General features: G+C 38.7%; 4 protein-coding genes and 1 pseudogene across 4 annotated transcripts; all 5 read left to right on the forward strand.

Moving 5' to 3' along the window:
* Positions 1–1123: 1123 nt before the first annotated feature.
* Positions 1124–4645, forward strand: LOC146479463 (melanocyte-stimulating hormone receptor-like). Its single transcript, XM_085110281.1, has 3 exons — positions 1124–1152; positions 1618–2532; positions 4609–4645. Exons 1-3 carry the CDS (start codon positions 1124–1126, stop codon positions 4643–4645), a joined length of 981 nt encoding a protein of 326 aa, XP_084966407.1.
* Positions 4646–6757: 2112 nt separating this feature from the next.
* On the forward strand, positions 6758–8892 carry LOC146479464 (melanocortin receptor 4-like; annotated as a pseudogene).
* A 2418-nt stretch (positions 8893–11310) lies between these two features.
* On the forward strand, positions 11311–16401 carry LOC146479465 (melanocyte-stimulating hormone receptor-like). Its single transcript, XM_085110282.1, has 3 exons — positions 11311–11949; positions 13794–13926; positions 14152–16401. Exons 1-3 carry the CDS (start codon positions 11534–11536, stop codon positions 14977–14979), a joined length of 1377 nt encoding a protein of 458 aa, XP_084966408.1. The 5' UTR covers positions 11311–11533; the 3' UTR covers positions 14980–16401.
* A 2194-nt stretch (positions 16402–18595) lies between these two features.
* Positions 18596–19985, forward strand: LOC146479466 (adenosine receptor A2a-like). The gene has a single exon (XM_085110204.1). The coding sequence runs from the start codon at positions 18819–18821 to the stop codon at positions 19755–19757; it is 939 nt and encodes a 312-aa protein (XP_084966330.1). The 5' UTR covers positions 18596–18818; the 3' UTR covers positions 19758–19985.
* A 3637-nt stretch (positions 19986–23622) lies between these two features.
* Positions 23623–26854, forward strand: LOC146479467 (E3 ubiquitin-protein ligase TRIM71-like). The gene has a single exon (XM_085110332.1). The coding sequence runs from the start codon at positions 23771–23773 to the stop codon at positions 26015–26017; it is 2247 nt and encodes a 748-aa protein (XP_084966458.1). The 5' UTR covers positions 23623–23770; the 3' UTR covers positions 26018–26854.
* Positions 26855–26936: the final 82 nt, after the last annotated feature.

Genomic DNA, 26936 nt, shown 5'->3' on the forward strand with positions numbered 1-26936 from the left:
ACGGAGGTGAGGGTCATTAGCAAAATTTTTACAAATTGGAGAGGGCCTAGCCTGCTTGGTTCGCAATTACTCCATGTCGCTTCTATTTAAGTCGACTCTCTTATTTGTTAATAAACATGCGAAGTCTTTGGTAAACTAAAACTTGTATGTACAAGCAAAGTTACCAGCCAAGATCAATCCAAATTATTTACAGGTGTCGAGAAATTATATTGAATACTATCTTCTCCCAACTAACATAATCCTCTCTCAACCCGTGCTTGCTTTCGTCCATATTTTGACAGCGGTAATGTTTTCGCACAGGTTCTGGTGTAAAGTCAGTCTCCGGTGAAGATTCGTCACTTAAGCTACTCGAGCTTGAACCGACAACCGTCCATCTACCACATTACTTTGTGATTCACTTTCGACCTTGGAAAGTGACGAGGTCACTTGTTGTTGCTCATTTCTTAACGGGAGCTGCTGAGGTTGTTGACGGGCGATTTCGCCGGATAAGTGTTAAATATATGTTAATTTATATCCTGAACATTGAACTTAACAATGACCGAAGACTGGTCCAACCGTCGTTCCGATTTTTTACAGTTACTTTTTACTGTTACACTGACAATAAAAAAATGCATTTAAGTGCATCAGACTTCGTTTTAATGCCTTTGCTGTATAAAGATCATGTTGTATTAGATAAACACGAAAATAAAATGTATAACCGGAGAGGTCATTAAATGCTAGCAAGTTTCAAGTTTCAAGTTTATTAAAGATTTAAACACATACAAAGAGAAGATAAGCACTGCTCGCAGCTAGCTACAGCTATTCGAGGCAAGCAGTGGTTTTGACGCATAACTAATAACAGCAGTTCAACCTTACAGAATCAAAAAAGTAACTTACAATACAGTAGCAGGTAAAACAAGAGAAAGGAAAATACAATGACAAAGAACTAGGACTAGATGTGTACAGTTAAAGAAACAAGATTTACGATAAGAAGATACTTAGCCGATCACTTAACAATACTAAGAGCTTAAGGCCTCTCTCCAACTGGCAGTAACTGATCGCTTAAGAAGACAAAACAAGTATAGCTTCGTCTGCTTTTTTTTTTTTTTTTTTTTTTTTTTACAATGGAATTGCTCTTACACAAATGACAAGAGAAAAGCAGATATTTAGCAGGTTAGTTTGCAAATATTTACTGGAATGCGAGAATTTTGAATATATCTTAGAACTGTAGGTGGACAGGTTTTGATGCTACTGGCTGAACGACAACCTGGAATGTTCCTTACTGGTCAATTCTTCAGCTTCTTTCATTATATCGGATTCTCTGTTTAATTACAGACTTGAAATGCAAATAAACTGTCAATCATAGGCAACCCTGGCATGATATATAACGCAAATTGACTAAATAACGGACCAATAACATTTTTGCAACACCTTTCCATGGGAATCAGAGTTTTTATGTCTTATCACAGTTCGTAAAAATACCAAGAGATTTCTCGACATCGGTGGAAACTTCGCTTTATCTTATTTTTCTTAAACCATCTGCTTACGATATATTACAACGCCTTTCGAACACAGGATCTTCAAGCGGACGATAATTCGACGTGGGCTTTAGGCGTTCAGCTCCTTTTGTACCAAAAGGGTCATAACTAACTTTACTGATCATGGAAACCCTACAACATTGGAAGAACAGATATGCTCAGCAAAATTAACTAAGGAAATACACAACCGGCTAATTTATTATTCAGTGTTACACAGTTGTCTGTCCATTACAGCATTTCTGGGGAACACTCTGATCCTAGTTGCCCTTCACAAGGAGTCTTCACTTCATGCACCTTCAAAACTCTTGCTTCGTACCCTGGCGACTACTGATTTGTGTGTCGGTATCATTGGGGAACCAATCCTTGTCACTTTATTGTTGTCTGTGGTGAACGAGCGATGGAGTATTTGTAGATTTGCAGTTCGTGCTGGTGTACTCACAGGATATACTTTGTGTTCAGTGTCTTTGTTGACACTGAATGCAATTAGCGTGGACAGACTTTTGGCCCTGCTGTTAGGACTCAGATATAGACAAGTTGTAACCTTAAAAAGAACATATAAAATGGTTATTGCCTTTTGGGCTCTGGCCATTATCGGTACAGCACTGTACTTTTTGAATTACCTTATAACCTTATGGTACAGCTACACAGTTATATCATTGTGTCTGATCATCTCAATTCTCTCTGACGTGAAAATTTTCCTTACTCTTCATCATAATCAAACTCAAGTACAAAATCATGTTCACCAACGACAACCGAACCAAGCAGTTGCACTGAACATCACCCGATACAGAAAGACAGTTTCCAGTGCACTGTGGGTGCAGATAGTTTTCGTTGTCTGTTACCTACCACATGGCATAGTGTCAGTATTGACCACTCAAAAAGGGCTCACGTCATCGCTGCTTTTCGCTTGGGGATTTGGAGTGACTTTAGTTTACTTGAACTCATCGCTAAATCCAATTCTTGACTGCTGGAAGATCAGAGGAGTAAGACAAGCAGTGAAGGATATAGTAAAAAATCCTTGCCATCCTTGCCGTTAAATGTCAAAAAATATTTCCCGTGGCCGGTTAAGTCACTACCATTTAATAGCTCTTTTGGGGGGAGCGGTGATGGTGCTGTGGTGAGAGCACTCGCCTCCCACCAATGTGACCCGGGTTCGATTCCCGGACTCGGCGTCATAAGTGGGTTGAGTTTGTTGTTGGTTCTCGTCCTTGCTTCGAGAGGTTTTTCTTCGGTTTCTCCGGTTTTCCCCTCTCCTCAAAAACCAACAATTATTTGTTTGTTTTTGCCCTTTGCTAAATACGAACTAAAATATCGAACTGGGAACATTTAGGACACCCCGAGATCAAGCTGTGCACAAAGAGCTTCTTGTTTGTATTTTGAAAAATAATAAAATAAAGGATTCGAGGCTATTGCACAGGAGGAATCCCTGCTCAGCCAAATTATAACTTTATAACGACAGGAAGGCAATGTTCTAGTTTTCAGCTCAGCCAATAGTACTTCAACTTTGCATCTGCCGCAATATCCATGCTTAATTACTTCGGCAAACATTGACAGAAGAAGTGCCGCAGGGAAAAAACACCTGTCGTCCGATTCGCTAATGGGTTTGTGAAGTGAGTTAAGCGAGCTGGTCAAACTTTGTCTTAATAGTTTAATTTTTGCAGGTTTATTTCAGTGTGCGTTTATTCATCTCTTACTACGTTTTACCTCGTATTTTTCGCTTAAATATCGTGTAATATTCATCAGTGGTCAGCGTTACTGGGAACCATCAGTTGTCTGAATAGAAGACATCATTGAACAACAACATTTTTCAGCTGGGTAAGGAGGCACAGGGCGAATAATTTTTAAAAGTGCGAGCCGTCTCAGCAATAGGCGTCCAAAAAAATCTTCCACCATAGAGCACGAACGGAGTATAGCCAAATAAAAGAAAATTACGAAGCTTTTGAATGCAGAGGACCACACGACGCACAAATAAACTGTTCTGTTTCGTTATTGGCCCAAATAAATAAGCTCTTTTGCCGTAGTGTCAGCCCTATAATCAGTTTGGTCAAAAAATAAAAAGAATTTCCTGTCAAACAAAAATCTATCAGGAACTGGCGGGATCTGAAACGTATTAATCAATACTCTAATATGATGCAAAAGTGCTTCCATTTAAATAGCGATATAGCGAGATATTTGATGGCGAAATACGTCAACGAAAGCGTTGAATTGAATTGAATTAACGCAGCATTGAAGGCTTTGGTTATCAATTGTTTAGCCTCTATTGATGCTTGTTGGACCGAATATATAACCTGAGCAGTCGATGAAGAGCAAAATGAGATCAGCTTTGTCGTTTAACTTGTCTATCAATAACACTTTAAGCTTTATGAAACTTCGGCAGTGATCATAATTCCAAAATTACTGAGACAGTGTAGAAATACCGGTTTTTCACGGTGTTGAACTATCAAAGGATGCCGTCACCTGATTCAGATGGAAAATTTTAATTTTGAACGGCATTGCTGCACCATTTGACTATAAAATAGGGATAGGATCCTGGTATTTCCTGATGTTTTCCTTTGGCAGAGCACTTCCGCTGTTCACCCACTCACACGGTATGGTCTTCTGTTGAAATTTACACTGTCTATTACAACATTCTCCGCCGCCGAAAAGGCCGTTTTCATGAAACAAAATTCATTTTGACTCTACTGCTTTCTATCCCAGCTGACAGTCACGTACGGCTGGAAGCAAGATATTCAAATTCGTCTTTATTATTTTCAATATCACATCTGTATTAATATCATGTTAATTTAGGGACCGTTCATTTTTTATGAGCATGGGGGGGCTGGTGGGATTTAGGGGGGGGGCCACGAGAAAAAAAATGGCACTAAAGGGGGGGGGGGCTACCAAAAAAAATGAGTGAAAGAGGGGGGGGGTCACCAGAAATAATTGGCTAGTAGGGGAAATTGAAAGTGGCTCAACACAGAAACAGATGAAGAAATTGAATATTATTTCAATTTTATTTAATGCGATTTTCCTAACCACTTTTAATTTGTTTTACATACTGAGGTCGAAATCTGCATTTTATATTAACAACAACTGAGGAAATGAAGCATATCTGTTGGAAAAGCAATAATGAATATAAACTGAGGTAGACACCTATGTTTGTACAAGGTCAAATTAATATAAAAACGTATCAGTCTCACTATTGAATCATCCTTGGGGGAGTAGTTTTCTACAAAGTGGTTGTACTCTGAACTATATCAATAGATTGTTTAATGTTCTTTTTAATAGTACTCACTTTTATAAAGACTGTTGATTAGTAAATTATTTGAACCCAGGAGTATCAGTAGACTCAGTAGTATGCCTAGTGTGAACATCCAGATTAGTTTTAATAATAGAACTGTTGTTGGTGACTTCAGTTGACGGTAAATCTGAGCCGTAAGCCATCTTCAGAAAAGCTTGTAACTGTCATTTTTAATAGCAGTACTTTAATATCCAGGCGCGTAGGAGGGGGGGTTCGAGGGGTTCGAACGAACCCCCTTTACAGATCAGTAATGGCGGAAGAGAAAGCACTTAATGAGGAGGTTGAACAATTACATGAGGTTACCATGCGAGAGAGTAGAATGTCTGCTCTGGTTCTAATGCATATCAAATATGATATGCCTGTCAATTTTGACGAGATAGTCAATTTGTTCGAAGGCCTACACCCGAAAATGATGCAGTTTACCAGCTTGGTGTATGACTATCAGTAGATCGAATAGCTATCAGAACTCGACAGGGCGCGGAATGTACATTGAACTTTCTTGTTTAAGTTGAAACAATTATGCCGTAGGAATGATGTATATAGCTCAAAAAGCTGCTGTAAAACAAATTTGTGATTTGCCTAAAATGGGTCTCAAAATGCAGGAAATGAGGTTTCTGGGAACCTAGATTTTCAAAAATTTCCGGGGGAGCATGCCCCCGGACCCCCCTAGTAGGCAAGATTTGGGGCTCAACGAACACCCCTATCTAACCCTTACCTACGCGACTGATGTCTGTGCGTCCGCTGTTTTTTTCTGTTTAATATGACTCGTAATCGTTGATTGGTATGCTTCGATCCGTATTTTGTTAGTCAGATCTGTACGTGTATTAATTGTTTCTACTCGAAGGGGAGTAATTTCACGTTAACCATTTGCTTGATTAATTTTTATAGTTTCTTTGAGAATCTAAATGGAAATTTAGGGTTTGTCGTTGCCGTAAACGTGTTGCTATCTATAAAACGTTTTTTTAAACAAGAGAAATCTTTACCTAAGTAGAGAACGGTTACTTGTTAATAGTACTGTAAAGAAATCACAGTAACAATTACGTTTATCTTTGATATAAACAGTACATAAGCGTTTTGTTAAAGTTAGGAGTATGATTTGTTTCTGATTGGGCGGGAGGGGGGGGTCATCAGAAAAAAATAGTTCTGCTAGGGGGGGGGGGCATGTGGAAAAAAATTGCATGCTAGGGGGGGGGGTCATACAGTTTCGTAGTGGCAATTAACCAAATCCCACCAGCTCCCCCATGCTCATAAAAAATGAACGGTCCCTTAGACAAATGCGAAAAATGCCGTAAACGCTATAGCGGGCATTTAACGCTATCTAGAAACTGATAAGAATTAAACTGTTACAAAGAAAAACAAGGTATGTGTTCGTGATCTATTTATTTCACAAAGAAATAACACTCCCGCGAATAAAAATGGAAAGAAAAGTAGTTCATTTTTCTTAATAGCAGTCGGTAGTTTGTAAACGTTTACTGAGAGACCCAGCAATTAAACATGTCTGCAGCAGTAAAGGTTAGATGCTACTGGCTAAACTTCAAACTGGAAGATTCCCTGCAGTTAAAAAGTTAAATATAATTAGGTGAGAAAGAGACAACCGACTCTCCACGAATGAAAATGAAGAACAAAGCAGTTTGTTTTTTATTTTTATTTTTTCGTAACAGCAGTCAGTAGGTCGAAAGGGTTTACTGAGAGACCAATTATGCATATGCAGGTGTAAAGGTTTGATGTTACTGGCTAAACTGCAAACTGGACGATTCCCTGCAGTTAAAAAGTTCAGTATAATTAGGCTGAGCGACTTAGAGACTTCATTTCCCATGAACAAAAATGGAGGGAAAAGTATCCAGGCATGTGCTTATTTTGCAAATGCACAAGATCGATTAAGGTACCTCGCCCCTGAAGAGTAGTTATTTTTACGTAGACTGCGGAAATTGAGCTCGTTTTGGCCCAGCATTACAACTACATGGCGATGACAAATTTTACTGAAGATGGAAAGCACAAAACACCGGAAGAACTTATTTGCTCAGCACAATACACTGAAGGAATACAAAACCGCCTGATTTTCTTTTCAGCGATTTACTCCTTTGTCTGTTTCTGCGTTCTTGGGGAATGCTCTTATTCTAGTAGCTCTTCAAAAGGAGTATTCACTTCATGCGCCATCAAAATTCTTGTTTCGTACCCTAGCGACAACCGATCTGTGTGTTGGTATCATTGCCGGACCTCTTACCATTACCGCTTTGCTAGCTGTGGTGAACGAACGATGGGCCATTTGTCGCTTTGCGTGCGTTGGAGGTGTACTCACATCATTTCTTTTGGCTTCAGTGACTTTGTTTATACTGACTGCAATTACCGTGGACAGACTTCTCGCCCTGTTGTTAGGCCTCAGATACAGGCAAATTGTAACCCTGAAGCGAGTATATATAACTGTAGCTGTTGTATGGATCTTGAACATTATCGACACCGCACTGTACTTTTTGAATTACCTTATAACCTTATGGTACAGTTACATAGTCGTATCATTCTGTCTGGTCATCTCAGTTTTCTCTTACGTCAGAATTTTCTTGGCTCTTCGTCACAATCAAATTCAAGTACAAAGTCATATTCACCTAAGGCAACCGAGCCAAACAGTTCCACTGAACATAGCGCGATACAGAAAGACATTGTACAGTGCACTGTGGGTGCAGTTAGCTCTCGTTATTTGTTATCTCCCCAATGGTATGATGATGATTTTGACCACTGAAAAAGGGTTAACACCATCAGTGTTTTTCGGTTGGGGATTTGCAGTGGCGTTAGTATTCTTGAACTCCTCACTAAACCCGATTCTTTACTGCTGGAAGATCAGAGAAGTAAGGCGAGCAGTGAAAGACACCATAAGGCAATTTTGCTGTCCATGCAACTAATCAATTATCAGTAAATAACCTATTCATTCAACCGATGTTTTTAGTTCAGTATTGGCACAGGCCGTAGTTTGACTTATTTAGCCCATTTCCAGTTTAATGCAGGTACAAGAACGGTGATTCTTGTATTTTATAATAGTTTATTAGTTCTTGTAGGATCCTGTGCTAGGGAAGGTAAACATCCATGCATACATAGAGCCCTCCGTGTCTATTATGAATGCGTGGCTTCCATTTCGAATAATTTAGCAGCGGGGGTTCTCCCGTTCTTGTTATAAACTATCGCCCATGAAAATCCCTTCCTCCCGACTAGCTCCGAGGATGTGTATTCGCATGATGTCACTGAACTCCTCACCCAAATACAGAAACTTATATCTAGGAATCTAAAACTTTAAAATTGAGGTGCAGAATGGATTAATTCGTAATTTCCAAGAAATTGGTCAATTTTGCATGGAAAACAGAAACCTGTATCTCAATAGCACCTTGTCATAAAGTTGTTTTCCATATTAGTCTTGAAATAGACCGCAGCCTTTAAGCGTTGTCCGGCTGGGTACATGAAAGTTAAACAACATACTATTAAAAGACCACGAATACAACAATTTTATCCCAAACATTTATCCTTCAACTCAAGAAAAATTGTCGAGAAGTTGAAACCCGACAATGTTTTGAGAATTACTGAAATGGAAATGAGAAGTATGGTAATTGCCTACTATAAAAACAAAAAGCTAAATCATTGACGTTCAACGTAGATTAGAGGAGCTAGGTGCTGGAATTTGCACAGTGCTAAAAGCCCAAAGATCTAAACTCCATGAACTTGCTTCTAGAGGTCTTCAAGAATTCAAAAAATGTTCTCATTAGATCAAACTCAATGATTTACAGAAACTTTTAAACGGTTGGAAAATAGGAAAATTAATATTGTGAAATATCTAAGACGTTCCAAAATCATATTCAATGAGTCTTTTCTTCCTATACTTGATGACTTCGCAAAAAAAGTAGATGAGAGAACCTTTCTTTTCATGTTGGATGGAAAGCCAGATAAGATTGAGAAATCTACCATAACCGCCGACCACAATAAAGGGTGTTTAAAAATGAGTGATTTTATGTCTATGAACAAAAGGATCATCAAAACACGCCTTGGAATTTTTTTTTCCAATCATCTGACATCGCTTGGCTCTGATAGAGTTCATCAACGAATGGAGAATCTTTTAAGGACGGTGCCCGCTAATACCGAAGTATTTTTGCGCAGTTTATGACTATGCGGGGAAAGCAGATCTTAGCAAGGGCTATTGGAATCCAAAATGAAAATTGGGGGTAACCACGCATTTTTACAGAAAATTAAGCAACAATAATTTTTAAAAGCGCCATGACACAAAACGATGTATGGAATTTTTCCCAAATTGATGCTTTTTAAATTTTCTCTGAAAAATGCATGGTTACCCCTAATTTTCTTTTCGGATTCCAATAACCCTTGCCAAGATCTGCTTTTTCTGCGTACTTATAAACTGCGCAAATATCTCCGTTTTGGCAGGCACCGTACCGCGAGATGTGCAGAACGTATGCGCAGTAGAAAAAGAAGGCACCGTCCGTAGAAATTTTGAGCGATAAATGCCACTGGAATATCAGCAAAATAAATGGCGATTCTCAATTAGGACGCAGATGCTATTTGTTTTAATATCAGCTGTTGTAACCCACTGATTAATTTGTGTGCGTTCTTACTGGATAAAACAAGTCACGTGATACAAAATCAGACGGTGTTTTTTTCAGTGCGATAACAGTCGTCCGAGTTTTTTCGTAGAGAAAAACACACTTTTAGGTCTTATTTAGGTCTCACTTCACACTTTTAGGTCTTATTTGTTGCAATCCAAGCACATGCATTTTGCGTGAATCAGCGGCCGATCCAACAAAGAGGCAAAGCAATCGAGAAGTAATGAAGGAAGAAAAATACTTAAACAGTTTAATAAAATCTAGTAAACTAGTTAGCTTGCATTTATTTGGCTCCAATCACGCCTCTGCCATCACTAGTACTAGCTGTTTTTTCTTTTTCAGAGTACAGCGCGCGCGTTTCGGCAATTAATCGGAGGGTTATAAAATAAATAAACCCCTCGATCCCCTAGCCGCCCTCGCAGACGCCCTTTTAGATCGTCACGCAATCTTTCCTCCCAAAACGAGGAGATTGCGTGACGAGCCAAAAGAGAGTCTACCAGGGAGGCCAACCCTTCCCCGGGTTGTCGGTATATTAGCCTGTGAGCAAGCTTTCTTTTAGGTCAGCCGCGGAAGGATAGTGTAAGCGGCGAGCAAAGCGAGCTGCGAGAAGATTGGGGCGGAGACGGGAAAGGCTGACCTAAAAGAGAGCTTGCTCGCAGGTTACCGGTATATCGGGATGATAATGTCCTCGGCTTAAAGAACGTCCTCTCACAGTTGCCCTCGTAGCTTCCCTTTTCGTCAACTCTTCATTTTCTGACAATCTTTCAACCTTGAGCATTATATTTAATTATCCTCCGATATACCAGGTTTGTTTACTAATTAAATACGAGGGTCTTGATGGGTTTACGAACGGGCTAGAATTTTAACCGACTATTAACGAATAACCCAAAATTTAACTGACAATTACAACTAGCAATTGTACCCACGCTTGAGGGACAACTGACTAAAGATGGTAACGATGATATTGTCCACTTAACACTCTTCTCTTGCAACATAGTACAAACTGAATTAACAAAGAATTGAAGATTTAGCCATTAGTTGCTTTTTTTAGTTGAACTTTTTGTCTTATATTTAGGTCTATTTATGCCTTTTTACCCGAAAAACTATTATGTTAAGGACGTTGCCTACTAATACAGAGGTATTTTTGCGCAGTTTATTGCTATACAGGAAAAGCAGACCTTAGCAAGGGCTATTGGAATCCAAAAAGAAAATTGGGGATAACCACGCACTTTTTAGAAATAATTAAAAAACAGTAATTCTAAAAAGCGCTAAAATACAAAGCAATGTATAGCACTTTTTTATCAAATTGAAGCTTATTATCTCTGAAAATGCATGGTTACACCCAATTTTCTTTTTGGATACAAATAGTACTCGCTAAGCTCGCTTTCTCCGAATAGTTTTAAACCGCGCAAAAATATCCCTGTGTTAGTAGGCACCACCCATAGGAAATCCGAGGATCTCGAGATGCGCAGAACGTATGCGTCGTAACAAAAGTAGGCACCGTCCTTGAGCTCGTCAACCTTTTATTATGATTCCAAATTATGGAGTGAGCAGTAAGTGTAAACAAAAAGGCTTTCCATTGTGTTGGAAAACGATCCGTACACACAAATGAAAATGAAAGGAACAGCAGTTTATTTTTCTTAACAGCACATATTGTGTAAATGTTTACCGAGAAACGAATTATGCACATGTCTGCAGGTGTTTAAGACTTGATGTCATTGGCTGAACTGCAAATTGAGACGTTCCCTGAACCCAAAGAAGTTATAATTGTACTGTACAAGTCTTCAGTTCGTGTTCTCATCTCCGGATCCTCTGTGTAATTACTGACTGATAATACAAATAAACTGTAAATCATAAGTTAGTTTAGCATCGTGTAATAAAGAATAGTTTTGACATGGAGGAAATTGTTTCTATATTGCTCTTATATCGTATTATGGTTCTTAAAAAGACAAGGAAGCCATTTCATGACATCAGATGAAATTTCTTTTTAATTAATTTTTTCGTTTAACCATCTGCTCATATTGCAAATTCATATAATAAATGAAAGTACTGCGCCCTGGGAGTCGAGCGCTACAGAAGGCAGTTAACTTGGCGTCGACCGTGTATAAATTCAGCTCGTTTTGTTCTGGGATTGAAGTAACATGGCCTTAGCAAACTTAACTGAGGGTGAAAAGATCAAAACAGTGGAAGAACGGATTTGCACGGCAGAATTCGCTGACGAGACACACAACCGGCTAATTTATTTTTTAGTGATACAAAGTTTTCTGTCCATTACGGCATTTCTGGGGAATACTCTGATCCTAGTTGCGCTTCACAAGGAGTCTTCACTTCATGCGCCGTCCAAACTCTTGTTTCGTACCCTGGCGACAACTGATTTGTGTGTTGGTATCATTGTGGAGCCTCTAGTACTTACTGCTTCGATTTCAGACGTGAACGAACGATGGGATATTTGTCATTTTGCTTATGTTGCAAGCCATATCTCAGGATATATTTTGGGTTCAGTGTCTCTGTTTACATTGACTGCAATAAGCGTGGACAGACTTCTAGCCCTGTCAAGGTCAAATTAATATAAAAACGTATCAGTCTCACTATTGAATCATCCTTGGGGGAGTAGTTTTCTACAAAGTGGTTGTACTCTGAACTATATCAATAGATTGTTTAATGTTCTTTTTAATAGTACTCACTTTTATAAAGACTGTTGATTAGTAAATTATTTGAACCCAGGAGTATCAGTAGACTCAGTAGTATGCCTAGTGTGAACATCCAGATTAGTTTTAATAATAGAACTGTTGTTGGTGACTTCAGTTGACGGTAAATCTGAGCCGTAAGCCATCTTCAGAAAAGCTTGTAACTGTCATTTTTAATAGCAGTACTTTAATATCCAGGCGCGTAGGAGGGGGGGTTCGAGGGGTTCGAACGAACCCCCTTTACAGATCAGTAATGGCGGAAGAGAAAGCACTTAATGAGGAGGTTGAACAATTACATGAGGTTACCATGCGAGAGAGTAGAATGTCTGCTCTGGTTCTAATGCATATCAAATATGATATGCCTGTCAATTTTGACGAGATAGTCAATTTGTTCGAAGGCCTACACCCGAAAATGATGCAGTTTACCAGCTTGGTGTATGACTATCAGTAGATCGAATAGCTATCAGAACTCGACAGGGCGCGGAATGTACATTGAACTTTCTTGTTTAAGTTGAAACAATTATGCCGTAGGAATGATGTATATAGCTCAAAAAGCTGCTGTAAAACAAATTTGTGATTTGCCTAAAATGGGTCTCAAAATGCAGGAAATGAGGTTTCTGGGAACCTAGATTTTCAAAAATTTCCGGGGGAGCATGCCCCCGGACCCCCCTAGTAGGCAAGATTTGGGGCTCAACGAACACCCCTATCTAACCCTTACCTACGCGACTGATGTCTGTGCGTCCGCTGTTTTTTTCTGTTTAATATGACTCGTAATCGTTGATTGGTATGCTTCGATCCGTATTTTGTTAGTCAGATCTGTACGTGTATTAATTGTTTCTACTCGAAGGGGAGTAATTTCACGTTAACCATTTGCTTGATTAATTTTTATAGTTTCTTTGAGAATCTAAATGGAAATTTAGGGTTTGTCGTTGCCGTAAACGTGTTGCTATCTATAAAACGTTTTTTTAAACAAGAGAAATCTTTACCTAAGTAGAGAACGGTTACTTGTTAATAGTACTGTAAAGAAATCACAGTAACAATTACGTTTATCTTTGATATAAACAGTACATAAGCGTTTTGTTAAAGTTAGGAGTATGATTTGTTTCTGATTGGGCGGGAGGGGGGGGTCATCAGAAAAAAATAGTTCTGCTAGGGGGGGGGGGCATGTGGAAAAAAATTGCATGCTAGGGGGGGGGGTCATACAGTTTCGTAGTGGCAATTAACCAAATCCCACCAGCTCCCCCATGCTCATAAAAAATGAACGGTCCCTTAGACAAATGCGAAAAATGCCGTAAACGCTATAGCGGGCATTTAACGCTATCTAGAAACTGATAAGAATTAAACTGTTACAAAGAAAAACAAGGTATGTGTTCGTGATCTATTTATTTCACAAAGAAATAACACTCCCGCGAATAAAAATGGAAAGAAAAGTAGTTCATTTTTCTTAATAGCAGTCGGTAGTTTGTAAACGTTTACTGAGAGACCCAGCAATTAAACATGTCTGCAGCAGTAAAGGTTAGATGCTACTGGCTAAACTTCAAACTGGAAGATTCCCTGCAGTTAAAAAGTTAAATATAATTAGGTGAGAAAGAGACAACCGACTCTCCACGAATGAAAATGAAGAACAAAGCAGTTTGTTTTTTATTTTTATTTTTTCGTAACAGCAGTCAGTAGGTCGAAAGGGTTTACTGAGAGACCAATTATGCATATGCAGGTGTAAAGGTTTGATGTTACTGGCTAAACTGCAAACTGGACGATTCCCTGCAGTTAAAAAGTTCAGTATAATTAGGCTGAGCGACTTAGAGACTTCATTTCCCATGAACAAAAATGGAGGGAAAAGTATCCAGGCATGTGCTTATTTTGCAAATGCACAAGATCGATTAAGGTACCTCGCCCCTGAAGAGTAGTTATTTTTACGTAGACTGCGGAAATTGAGCTCGTTTTGGCCCAGCATTACAACTACATGGCGATGACAAATTTTACTGAAGATGGAAAGCACAAAACACCGGAAGAACTTATTTGCTCAGCACAATACACTGAAGGAATACAAAACCGCCTGATTTTCTTTTCAGCGATTTACTCCTTTGTCTGTTTCTGCGTTCTTGGGGAATGCTCTTATTCTAGTAGCTCTTCAAAAGGAGTATTCACTTCATGCGCCATCAAAATTCTTGTTTCGTACCCTAGCGACAACCGATCTGTGTGTTGGTATCATTGCCGGACCTCTTACCATTACCGCTTTGCTAGCTGTGGTGAACGAACGATGGGCCATTTGTCGCTTTGCGTGCGTTGGAGGTGTACTCACATCATTTCTTTTGGCTTCAGTGACTTTGTTTATACTGACTGCAATTACCGTGGACAGACTTCTCGCCCTGTTGTTAGGCCTCAGATACAGGCAAATTGTAACCCTGAAGCGAGTATATATAACTGTAGCTGTTGTATGGATCTTGAACATTATCGACACCGCACTGTACTTTTTGAATTACCTTATAACCTTATGGTACAGTTACATAGTCGTATCATTCTGTCTGGTCATCTCAGTTTTCTCTTACGTCAGAATTTTCTTGGCTCTTCGTCACAATCAAATTCAAGTACAAAGTCATATTCACCTAAGGCAACCGAGCCAAACAGTTCCACTGAACATAGCGCGATACAGAAAGACATTGTACAGTGCACTGTGGGTGCAGTTAGCTCTCGTTATTTGTTATCTCCCCAATGGTATGATGATGATTTTGACCACTGAAAAAGGGTTAACACCATCAGTGTTTTTCGGTTGGGGATTTGCAGTGGCGTTAGTATTCTTGAACTCCTCACTAAACCCGATTCTTTACTGCTGGAAGATCAGAGAAGTAAGGCGAGCAGTGAAAGACACCATAAGGCAATTTTGCTGTCCATGCAACTAATCAATTATCAGTAAATAACCTATTCATTCAACCGATGTTTTTAGTTCAGTATTGGCACAGGCCGTAGTTTGACTTATTTAGCCCATTTCCAGTTTAATGCAGGTACAAGAACGGTGATTCTTGTATTTTATAATAGTTTATTAGTTCTTGTAGGATCCTGTGCTAGGGAAGGTAAACATCCATGCATACATAGAGCCCTCCGTGTCTATTATGAATGCGTGGCTTCCATTTCGAATAATTTAGCAGCGGGGGTTCTCCCGTTCTTGTTATAAACTATCGCCCATGAAAATCCCTTCCTCCCGACTAGCTCCGAGGATGTGTATTCGCATGATGTCACTGAACTCCTCACCCAAATACAGAAACTTATATCTAGGAATCTAAAACTTTAAAATTGAGGTGCAGAATGGATTAATTCGTAATTTCCAAGAAATTGGTCAATTTTGCATGGAAAACAGAAACCTGTATCTCAATAGCACCTTGTCATAAAGTTGTTTTCCATATTAGTCTTGAAATAGACCGCAGCCTTTAAGCGTTGTCCGGCTGGGTACATGAAAGTTAAACAACATACTATTAAAAGACCACGAATACAACAATTTTATCCCAAACATTTATCCTTCAACTCAAGAAAAATTGTCGAGAAGTTGAAACCCGACAATGTTTTGAGAATTACTGAAATGGAAATGAGAAGTATGGTAATTGCCTACTATAAAAACAAAAAGCTAAATCATTGACGTTCAACGTAGATTAGAGGAGCTAGGTGCTGGAATTTGCACAGTGCTAAAAGCCCAAAGATCTAAACTCCATGAACTTGCTTCTAGAGGTCTTCAAGAATTCAAAAAATGTTCTCATTAGATCAAACTCAATGATTTACAGAAACTTTTAAACGGTTGGAAAATAGGAAAATTAATATTGTGAAATATCTAAGACGTTCCAAAATCATATTCAATGAGTCTTTTCTTCCTATACTTGATGACTTCGCAAAAAAAGTAGATGAGAGAACCTTTCTTTTCATGTTGGATGGAAAGCCAGATAAGATTGAGAAATCTACCATAACCGCCGACCACAATAAAGGGTGTTTAAAAATGAGTGATTTTATGTCTATGAACAAAAGGATCATCAAAACACGCCTTGGAATTTTTTTTTCCAATCATCTGACATCGCTTGGCTCTGATAGAGTTCATCAACGAATGGAGAATCTTTTAAGGACGGTGCCCGCTAATACCGAAGTATTTTTGCGCAGTTTATGACTATGCGGGGAAAGCAGATCTTAGCAAGGGCTATTGGAATCCAAAATGAAAATTGGGGGTAACCACGCATTTTTACAGAAAATTAAGCAACAATAATTTTTAAAAGCGCCATGACACAAAACGATGTATGGAATTTTTCCCAAATTGATGCTTTTTAAATTTTCTCTGAAAAATGCATGGTTACCCCTAATTTTCTTTTCGGATTCCAATAACCCTTGCCAAGATCTGCTTTTTCTGCGTACTTATAAACTGCGCAAATATCTCCGTTTTGGCAGGCACCGTACCGCGAGATGTGCAGAACGTATGCGCAGTAGAAAAAGAAGGCACCGTCCGTAGAAATTTTGAGCGATAAATGCCACTGGAATATCAGCAAAATAAATGGCGATTCTCAATTAGGACGCAGATGCTATTTGTTTTAATATCAGCTGTTGTAACCCACTGATTAATTTGTGTGCGTTCTTACTGGATAAAACAAGTCACGTGATACAAAATCAGACGGTGTTTTTTTCAGTGCGATAACAGTCGTCCGAGTTTTTTCGTAGAGAAAAACACACTTTTAGGTCTTATTTAGGTCTCACTTCACACTTTTAGGTCTTATTTGTTGCAATCCAAGCACATGCATTTTGCGTGAATCAGCGGCCGATCCAACAAAGAGGCAAAGCAATCGAGAAGTAATGAAGGAAGAAAAATACTTAAACAGTTTAATAAAATCTAGTAAACTAGTTAGCTTGCATTTATTTGGCTCCAATCACGCCTCTGCCATCACTAGTACTAGCTGTTTTTTCTTTTTCAGAGTACAGCGCGCGCGTTTCGGCAATTAATCGGAGGGTTATAAAATAAATAAACCCCTCGATCCCCTAGCCGCCCTCGCAGACGCCCTTTTAGATCGTCACGCAATCTTTCCTCCCAAAACGAGGAGATTGCGTGACGAGCCAAAAGAGAGTCTACCAGGGAGGCCAACCCTTCCCCGGGTTGTCGGTATATTAGCCTGTGAGCAAGCTTTCTTTTAGGTCAGCCGCGGAAGGATAGTGTAAGCGGCGAGCAAAGCGAGCTGCGAGAAGATTGGGGCGGAGACGGGAAAGGCTGACCTAAAAGAGAGCTTGCTCGCAGGTTACCGGTATATCGGGATGATAATGTCCTCGGCTTAAAGAACGTCCTCTCACAGTTGCCCTCGTAGCTTCCCTTTTCGTCAACTCTTCATTTTCTGACAATCTTTCAACCTTGAGCATTATATTTAATTATCCTCCGATATACCAGGTTTGTTTACTAATTAAATACGAGGGTCTTGATGGGTTTACGAACGGGCTAGAATTTTAACCGACTATTAACGAATAACCCAAAATTTAACTGACAATTACAACTAGCAATTGTACCCACGCTTGAGGGACAACTGACTAAAGATGGTAACGATGATATTGTCCACTTAACACTCTTCTCTTGCAACATAGTACAAACTGAATTAACAAAGAATTGAAGATTTAGCCATTAGTTGCTTTTTTTAGTTGAACTTTTTGTCTTATATTTAGGTCTATTTATGCCTTTTTACCCGAAAAACTATTATGTTAAGGACGTTGCCTACTAATACAGAGGTATTTTTGCGCAGTTTATTGCTATACAGGAAAAGCAGACCTTAGCAAGGGCTATTGGAATCCAAAAAGAAAATTGGGGATAACCACGCACTTTTTAGAAATAATTAAAAAACAGTAATTCTAAAAAGCGCTAAAATACAAAGCAATGTATAGCACTTTTTTATCAAATTGAAGCTTATTATCTCTGAAAATGCATGGTTACACCCAATTTTCTTTTTGGATACAAATAGTACTCGCTAAGCTCGCTTTCTCCGAATAGTTTTAAACCGCGCAAAAATATCCCTGTGTTAGTAGGCACCACCCATAGGAAATCCGAGGATCTCGAGATGCGCAGAACGTATGCGTCGTAACAAAAGTAGGCACCGTCCTTGAGCTCGTCAACCTTTTATTATGATTCCAAATTATGGAGTGAGCAGTAAGTGTAAACAAAAAGGCTTTCCATTGTGTTGGAAAACGATCCGTACACACAAATGAAAATGAAAGGAACAGCAGTTTATTTTTCTTAACAGCACATATTGTGTAAATGTTTACCGAGAAACGAATTATGCACATGTCTGCAGGTGTTTAAGACTTGATGTCATTGGCTGAACTGCAAATTGAGACGTTCCCTGAACCCAAAGAAGTTATAATTGTACTGTACAAGTCTTCAGTTCGTGTTCTCATCTCCGGATCCTCTGTGTAATTACTGACTGATAATACAAATAAACTGTAAATCATAAGTTAGTTTAGCATCGTGTAATAAAGAATAGTTTTGACATGGAGGAAATTGTTTCTATATTGCTCTTATATCGTATTATGGTTCTTAAAAAGACAAGGAAGCCATTTCATGACATCAGATGAAATTTCTTTTTAATTAATTTTTTCGTTTAACCATCTGCTCATATTGCAAATTCATATAATAAATGAAAGTACTGCGCCCTGGGAGTCGAGCGCTACAGAAGGCAGTTAACTTGGCGTCGACCGTGTATAAATTCAGCTCGTTTTGTTCTGGGATTGAAGTAACATGGCCTTAGCAAACTTAACTGAGGGTGAAAAGATCAAAACAGTGGAAGAACGGATTTGCACGGCAGAATTCGCTGACGAGACACACAACCGGCTAATTTATTTTTTAGTGATACAAAGTTTTCTGTCCATTACGGCATTTCTGGGGAATACTCTGATCCTAGTTGCGCTTCACAAGGAGTCTTCACTTCATGCGCCGTCCAAACTCTTGTTTCGTACCCTGGCGACAACTGATTTGTGTGTTGGTATCATTGTGGAGCCTCTAGTACTTACTGCTTCGATTTCAGACGTGAACGAACGATGGGATATTTGTCATTTTGCTTATGTTGCAAGCCATATCTCAGGATATATTTTGGGTTCAGTGTCTCTGTTTACATTGACTGCAATAAGCGTGGACAGACTTCTAGCCCTGTCTTTAGGGCTCAGATACAGACAAGTTGTAACACTGAAGCGAACACATGCAATTGTAACTGTGTTTTGGGTTCTGTCTATTGTCGGAACGGCAATGTACTTTTGGAGTTACCGTATAACTTTATGGTATGGATGCACAGTTACATCGTTGTGTATAGCTACCGCTTTCTTCTGTTATATAAGGATTTTTTTTGCTCTCCGACATAATCAAGCTCAAGTACAACATCATCCTCACCAAGGACAACCGAGCCAAATAGCTCCCCTGAACACAGCGCGATACAGAAAGACAGTGTCCAGTGCACTGTGGGTGCAGTTGGCGTTAGTTGTTTGTTATCTACCAAATGTTATAGTGGCGGCTTTGACCTCTCAAAGAAATTTCACCTCACCTCTATTTCTCGCCTCGGAATTTGCGGTGACTTTAGTTTACTTCAACTCTTCACTAAACCCGATTCTTTACTGTTGGAAGATCAGAGAAGTAAGGCGAGCAGTGAAGGAGACAGTTAGACAAATTTGCTGTTTTTGCAGCTAATTCTCGGGAATCTTCTTTTTATTCAACTGACTTTGTTAGTTTCCACAATTATTCTAGAACTCATTACCCATAGAATAAATTTATTTTTCAGAAGAAGCTTAAATCAACAACAACCTAATAAAAAATGATGACTTTCTTGAGATCAAAACTGTAATGTAAGCTCTATTGTTTTTCTCCTTAAAATTTACCAGTCTTTACAATATCAGTTATATTTCATATTCAGTTACTTTTTACAGCTAGTGTTATAATTTAGTTATAATATAATTTTATTTAGTATCATATTTGTAATTTCATTTTTTCTTCCCTTGCCTCGATTAGTTAGCTATATACGGGTGGAAGAATTTTTGTATAAACTTTATTTGCTTATGATGTAATAAAGTTTTGTTGTTGTTGTTGTTGTTGTTGTTGTTGTTGCAGTGTCGCCATAGAACGTATCGCGACTTTAGCCCATTCGTAGTCTAATTCATATGTTTTTATATGAAGTATCAGTAAAGTGACTCTTTATTCGTGTCAGATTTATAATATTCCTGTTAACTATAGTAGAATCATTTGGACGGAAGGTAAATATGAGCGCGGAAACCCCAACATCCATAACGAACAAACTTCTCAAACTCATTAATATATCACGAGGCAGAGCAAAGGAAATCACAACGTGAAAGAGGCTTGAAAATGTGATCTTATAATTATCATGAAAATTTAAAACTATTGCTTTGAATTTCTTCAAAAATTATTAAAGTCTTGAGAAGCTATATCAGAGTCATGAACTGTCTGTAATTCATGAGACAAAACAAAGAAAATCCTGCCGTGAAGAAGGTTTGAAGGTGTGATCTTAATTTTCATGAAAATTTGTGAACTATTACTTTGAATTTCTCATAGACTTGGTATTAAAGGCTTGAGAAGCTGCATCACACATTCGAAAGAGTGTTGTCGAGGTTCATCAAAAAAACTCGGCTGCGCCTCGTAAATTCACCCACTTCTCGGCGTTTGGAATAGACCCTTATCTCTCGGCGGCATGTTGAGTCTTAGGGGAATAAAAAGCTTTGTTCAGTTGCACGGCAAGCCTCGCACTGAAATCGCGTCTGGCCGAGGCTTGCCATGCGAAAACAAAGCTATATATTCCCTTGAGACTCGACATGGCTGCCAAGGGATAAGGGTCTATTGGATGAAACACTTTAATTTCCTTGTGTTTCATTTCTTGCATGAAAAAAAAAAATGTTATCTTTCATGTTGCTCGGATCTTCAGTGTGAGCGATGGACACTTTGTACAATTTGGAAAGTCCCAATCAAGGGTGCGTATCCTGGTGTATCTTGTTAACAAACTTTAGAAATGCAAGTAATGAAGAAAGGCTGACTGCACAGCTCGGGTTATACACCTTGTATATTTTTCCAATATTTCATGAGTACGGCCTGACTTCTTCAGGGAATGAACTAACTTTACAAGAAAGACGTTACAATTCAAAACACAAAAAAGAACTAAATTATAACATGACATAAGACAAAAATAAAATAAAAAATATAAGCAGTGGCTTTGTTGATGAGCAGAAAGTATTCCCTCTGGATAAAAGCGGCGTTTTCCGCGTTGACCAATCGAAAGCGTCTTGTTCGGGTTGAATGGACATGACCTATAATGTTTACTCGAATGAAAGTAAATGTATCGCCAAAAATGGACATTCTGCACGATGGAATAGTCAAGAAGCGGTAGGCTATCGTGAGGAGTAGACCTTTATTACTCGACGGCGATGTTGAGTCTCTGGGGAATAAAAAGCTTTGTTTTCGCCCGGCAAGCCTCGCTCAGACGCAAATTCAGTGCGAGGCTTGCCGTGCAAAAACAAAGCTTTTTGTTCTCCTGAGACTCAACATGCCCGCCGAGTGATAAGGGTCTATTGGTCCAAATTGCAATATTGAGAATTCCTGAGCCTGAAACTTCTCAGTGATTGCTCTTCGTCCAATGTTTGCCGCCAGAAGGGGTCCGAAAGTAGTCAATGTTTGAGAGGAGCCATGTAATATGTTCCGGATATAAAACAGGTTTTTCTGTTTTACTTTGCTGTTTTGTTTGTTGTTGTTGTTGTTGTTGTCGTTGGTTATTGGTATTGTTTTTATTTGTTTGTTTGTCTTGCATCAAATGATATTCAAAGTTGTAATTTATATTCCTTTGTTGGACAAGCTCGGGCAAAACTAACCTTTCATTATATCCATTCCTCAGACTTGCGGGTTTTGTTTTTAAGATTTCTAATACATTTTCAATCATTGACACCGTAATTGTTGTTTATGATACCTTCAGCTTCACTATTGTTCAGCAATAAATCTTGAAAATCCAAGCTATCGTCGTTATCACTCCTTTGGCTTAGCGATCCGATTTTTTAGTGTCTATTATTCCAGTACGCCGATGAAATTCTTCATTTTCATCTTGTGGACCACTCAGAGAAATCTCATTTGTTTTATTCATAGCTACCCCGTAAGGCTTGCAAAGCGTTCCCTTTTCTCAATTTTCTCGGGTGTTTCTAATATGATTTCCCTCGAATTATCTGAGAGTAACTCTGAAAAGTAAATCAGCCTCAAAACGGCGTCTCAGAACGCCTTTAAAAAAATTTGTCAAGGGGGGATATGTTCTAGGCTTGCTTGCAATTGTTGACTTTTTAATTCACTAATTTATTTATTTATTTATTTATTTATTTATTTATTTATTTATTTATTTATTTATTTATTTATTTATTCATTTATTTTTATTTTTTTTATTTATTCATTTTATTTTGTTTATGTTTTCCTTGTAACGACGAACCGACCCACTTTCAGTAGCCTTATCAGAGCAAGACATTTGTCCTAGCGACTACCAGAAATATGGACCCTAGCCTTAAACTAATAAAACCTGGTGATACACAAGTCAACAAAATTAGAGAGCTGAGTGCTTTCTGAGCGGTTCAGCCTGTATTACTAAGTGTCTTTTATTCTTCTCTAGCTCTGTAAATAATATGCTGCTTTTTTTGTTTTGTTCATACTTAGGCCCTTCTCTTTTACTCCCTTTAAGAGGGGGGATCCTAAGATTAGTTGGGGATATACTCTATGGTGCGAATTCAATTCTCTTCCCCAATAAATCTATACGTCCCAGCAACGTGAGCGTTTAGTGAATCTCTCACAGGCCTTTTTCGACGCCATTTTAACGAGTAGGCAAACACGTCTTGAAATAACAGTGTTTGTATGGAAATCCGATGTCAAATAATTTTCATAAAACATCGCTTCTAAAAAATTCATGAATTAGAAACTTTTGGCACTAGAAAAAGGATTTTAAGGAAAAAAAATTGGAGGGATGTAGCTGTGCCAGAAAGCGTCCAATCGCGTTTTGAACTTTCCATTCATTTCCCTGTATTTTTTTTTTCCCACGAACTATTTTTAGCGATCCAGTTCACGGCTGGTTCGCTATACACACAAATGTATGGAAATGTCACATTCCTCAGTTATTTTCTGTAAACTCCTTTGCATAGTGCCTAAAGTTTCCAATTCATGAACTTTTCAGAAGCGATGTTTTATGAAAAATATTTGACATCGGATTTCCATACAAACATTGTTATTTCAAGACGTGTTTGCCTACTCGTCAAAATAGCGTCGAAAACCGTAATAAGGCCTATCTTGACCTTATGTCTTAAATCCTGATAACACTGAACTCTTTGAAGCCAATCATTTCACTCCTTTAAAAGCATCGATGCCTGAAGACAAGTCCCAAATTAGACCACTTTCCTTACTCAAGACTGCACGCCGGAAAGAAAGAGCGATTTAGGTCTGTCAAAATCACATTTGAACAGGCAATTTCACTGCAAAGGTCCGTGACAGCTTCATAGAAACAGGATGCTTTCGTGATGCCCAGAATCAAGGTCTTGGACGTCAAAACATTTCATTTCCGGCTTTCTGATTGGTTAAAATCCCTATAAACCATCAGGCATAAACATCACAAGATCACAGGGCGTCGTTAAGACTTCTGTTGTTCAACTGCAAAGCTTTGTTGTTTTTCTACATTAATCATGGATATTCAAACCTTGTTGCACAATCTTCATGAAGAAGTATCCTGTTCTGTGTGTATGATCAAGTTTACTGATCCAAAGCAGCTGCCATGTTTGCACAGCTTTTGCCTTCACTGCCTGCAAAGGATTCAGCGAACGAGCGGAATTCGAGAAACCATTTGTTGTCCAGAGTGTAGGCAGAACTTCAGGATCCCTGGAAGCGGTGATCTTAACGCTTTGCCGACAAACTTTCGAATCAACAGTTTGTTGGATGTGTTGGCCATCAAAGAGTGCAATACAAGCGGCGTCAAGTGCGGAAATTGCGACAGAAGAAGCGGAGAAAGCTACTACTGTTTTCAGTGTTGCTCTTTTTGGTGCGATGACTGCATCAATCTTCATAACGGCATCAGAGCGAATAAAGAACATCATGCACTGGCTTTGAAAGACTTTCAAGATGAAGACTTTGAGAACATTTTAAAGCGGCCGGCGTTTTGTCAGCAGAAACACCACGAAAAAGAAGAGTTGAAGATCTTTTGCATGTTGTGTGAAGTTGCAATTTGCAACACTTGTGCGTTAACTGATCACGAGGGTCACGCGAAGATGTCTTTGGAATCAGTTGCAAATGAGCGCAAGTTAAGACTTGAGTCAGCAATTGACTCTCAGAAACGAGAGGCGCAAACAAAGATGATTAGAATTGCTAAACTGGACGAAACTTGTGTTAAAGTTCAAGAACACGCCGCTAAAGTGAAAAGTAACGTGCAGCAGTTTGTTGACAGTATTAATGCTTCAATTGAAGCGAAAAAGTTGGAAATCTTTAACGACGTGGAAAACAAAGTAAAAGAATCACTCGAGCATCTGGGAATACAAAGGCAGGAGATTGAACGACAAGTAAAAATGCATGAAACAACAATCGAGAAAAGCGAAACACTTTTAAAACGAACTACAATCGCTCAAATCATGCAGCCAAACGAATTTCTAGACAGACTATATCAAGAGGAAGATGACCTAGACGATACAGCTGACCGTGACGGCGGAAGTTTTACCGATCCGTTTCATTTCGTAAAAAATCAACACTTATTTGAGAATGTAAGCACTCGGAACATTGGTTCCATTCAGTCTATTACAGAGACTTCTCCTAAACAATCAACTGTTGAAGGACAAGGAAACAGTGAAGCATCTGTTGAACTTGAAGCACAGATTGTTGTGACAACAAGGAACGCTCAAGAAGAACAATGTTACGAAGAGCGTGACCGCGTAACAGTGGAAATCACAAATCGTCAAGGCCATGACTGTGCGACTAAAACGCAAGTCCAAGATAACAAAGATGGCACTTACAAGATCAGCTACTTTGCCAAAGAAACCGGAACATGCCAGGCATCAGTGAAGGTAAATGGAGAACATGTTCGTGGCAGTCCTTTTGAGGTTCAAGTGAAACCCAAACAGTTCAGACCTGTATTATCCTTCGGACAATTTGGTTCGTCTGATGGAATGTTAAGCTATCCTTGGGGGGTAGCAGTGAATGAAAAAAATGAGATTGCAGTGACTGAGTCTGGCAACAATAGAATCCAGGTATTTAGCAGTAACGGAATCCACTTAAGATCTCTTGGCAGAATTGGTGATAAACCAGGAGAGTTTGCCTGGCCTCGTGGGATAGCTTTTCTTCATGATAACATTATAGTAGTGGACAGTAGAAACCCCCGAATTCAACTGTTTACTGATCAGGGTGAGTACCTTTGCCAGTTTGGAGCCAAAGGCAGTTTGGATCATGAACTTAACAATCCTCTTGGTTTGTCTATTGACAGTGATGACAACATTATCGCTACTGATTCTCTGAACAAATCAATTAAGATCTTTTCAGTTGGTGGCACGTTTTTGCGCAAAATTGGTACGGAGGGCTCTTTTATCAAACCCTCGCACTGTATCCAACATGAAAACTATCTTTTTGTATCAGACACAGAGGATCATTGTATAAAGGTCCTGAATAGGGAGGGCAAATTTTTGTATAAATTTGGAAAGAAGGGGGATGGGGACGGGGAGTTCATTCAACCTCACTGCCTATCCGTTAACAAGGCTGGGCACCTGATGGTCTGTGATAAAGGCAATCACAGAATTCAGGTGTTCGAGCTTACTGGAAAGTTTGTAACAAAGTTTGGAAGAAAAGGTAGCGAACCAGGAGAGTTTAACTGTCCAGTCTCTACAGCAGTCCTTAATGATGGCAAGATAGTTGTGTCCGACTTCAATAACAATCGTATTCAGATTTTTGAATAGATATATTTTCACATGTAATATCACGGAAAACAATGCTTCATCTCTGATTCAGCTGAAGAGTATGAAGATGACCACCAGAAATATAATCAGCTGATATTAATGCTGATTTTACGTGTAAGTCAATCCTTTGTAATGTAATTTGTTTTCACAGGTTTTGATTAGGGGTAATTTGAGGTTATAAATTGAGATGGATTTTACTCGCTCTGTTTTTAATTGAATTAGGCGTCCTAAGATGTCACTACAATGAGCAGCCTGTTTAGATTTCTTCTCGTAGAAACATTTCCATTCAAAAGTAACTGTAAGTTTGTTTCTTTTTAAAGCCGTTTCTGAGTTGTATAGTACTTATCAGTCTAAAATAGTTTTGAAATTTCCAGTAAATGGGAAAACAGTTTTTGTATACATATATGACTATATATAAAATCCATTGGTCCCATTGGTCTCCACGTTATGACACTCCGTTGTCAAATATATTTTTAATGACTGTTATAGTTATTAAAACATGAAATGATAGAAGGGTTCAAATAATTCAATTTTGTTTTAGAATATATTGTTATATTCTCTTAACTTGATCACAATGCAACAATGCTTACGTTTGCAGCAATTTAATAGATTAAAAAGTGAAAATAATTTTTATTGTTGACAATTAATGTACATGTAACGTTACACTGAAGAATTTTAGTAGAAAAGCAGGAACAAAATATACTGTGACAATTCCAGTTTATAAGATTGAAAACGGAACAAAGTACCAAAATATTGTAGTAATTTTTTTGGTCTTATAAGACTCTGTTTGATTAACATTAGAATATTTGATTACAATAAACCTTAAAATAAAATTGAGATTAATTAGTTTTAACTGTCTGTCAGACCACTGGCCCACAATCCTAAGGGTCTTGCACCCTCGCCGAGTTTAAATTTTGCA

Source organism: Pavona decussata, unplaced genomic scaffold (genome assembly GCF_977016875.1).
Source record: "Pavona decussata unplaced genomic scaffold, jaPavDecu1.1 SCAFFOLD_58, whole genome shotgun sequence".
NCBI lineage: Eukaryota > Metazoa > Cnidaria > Anthozoa > Scleractinia > Agariciidae > Pavona > Pavona decussata.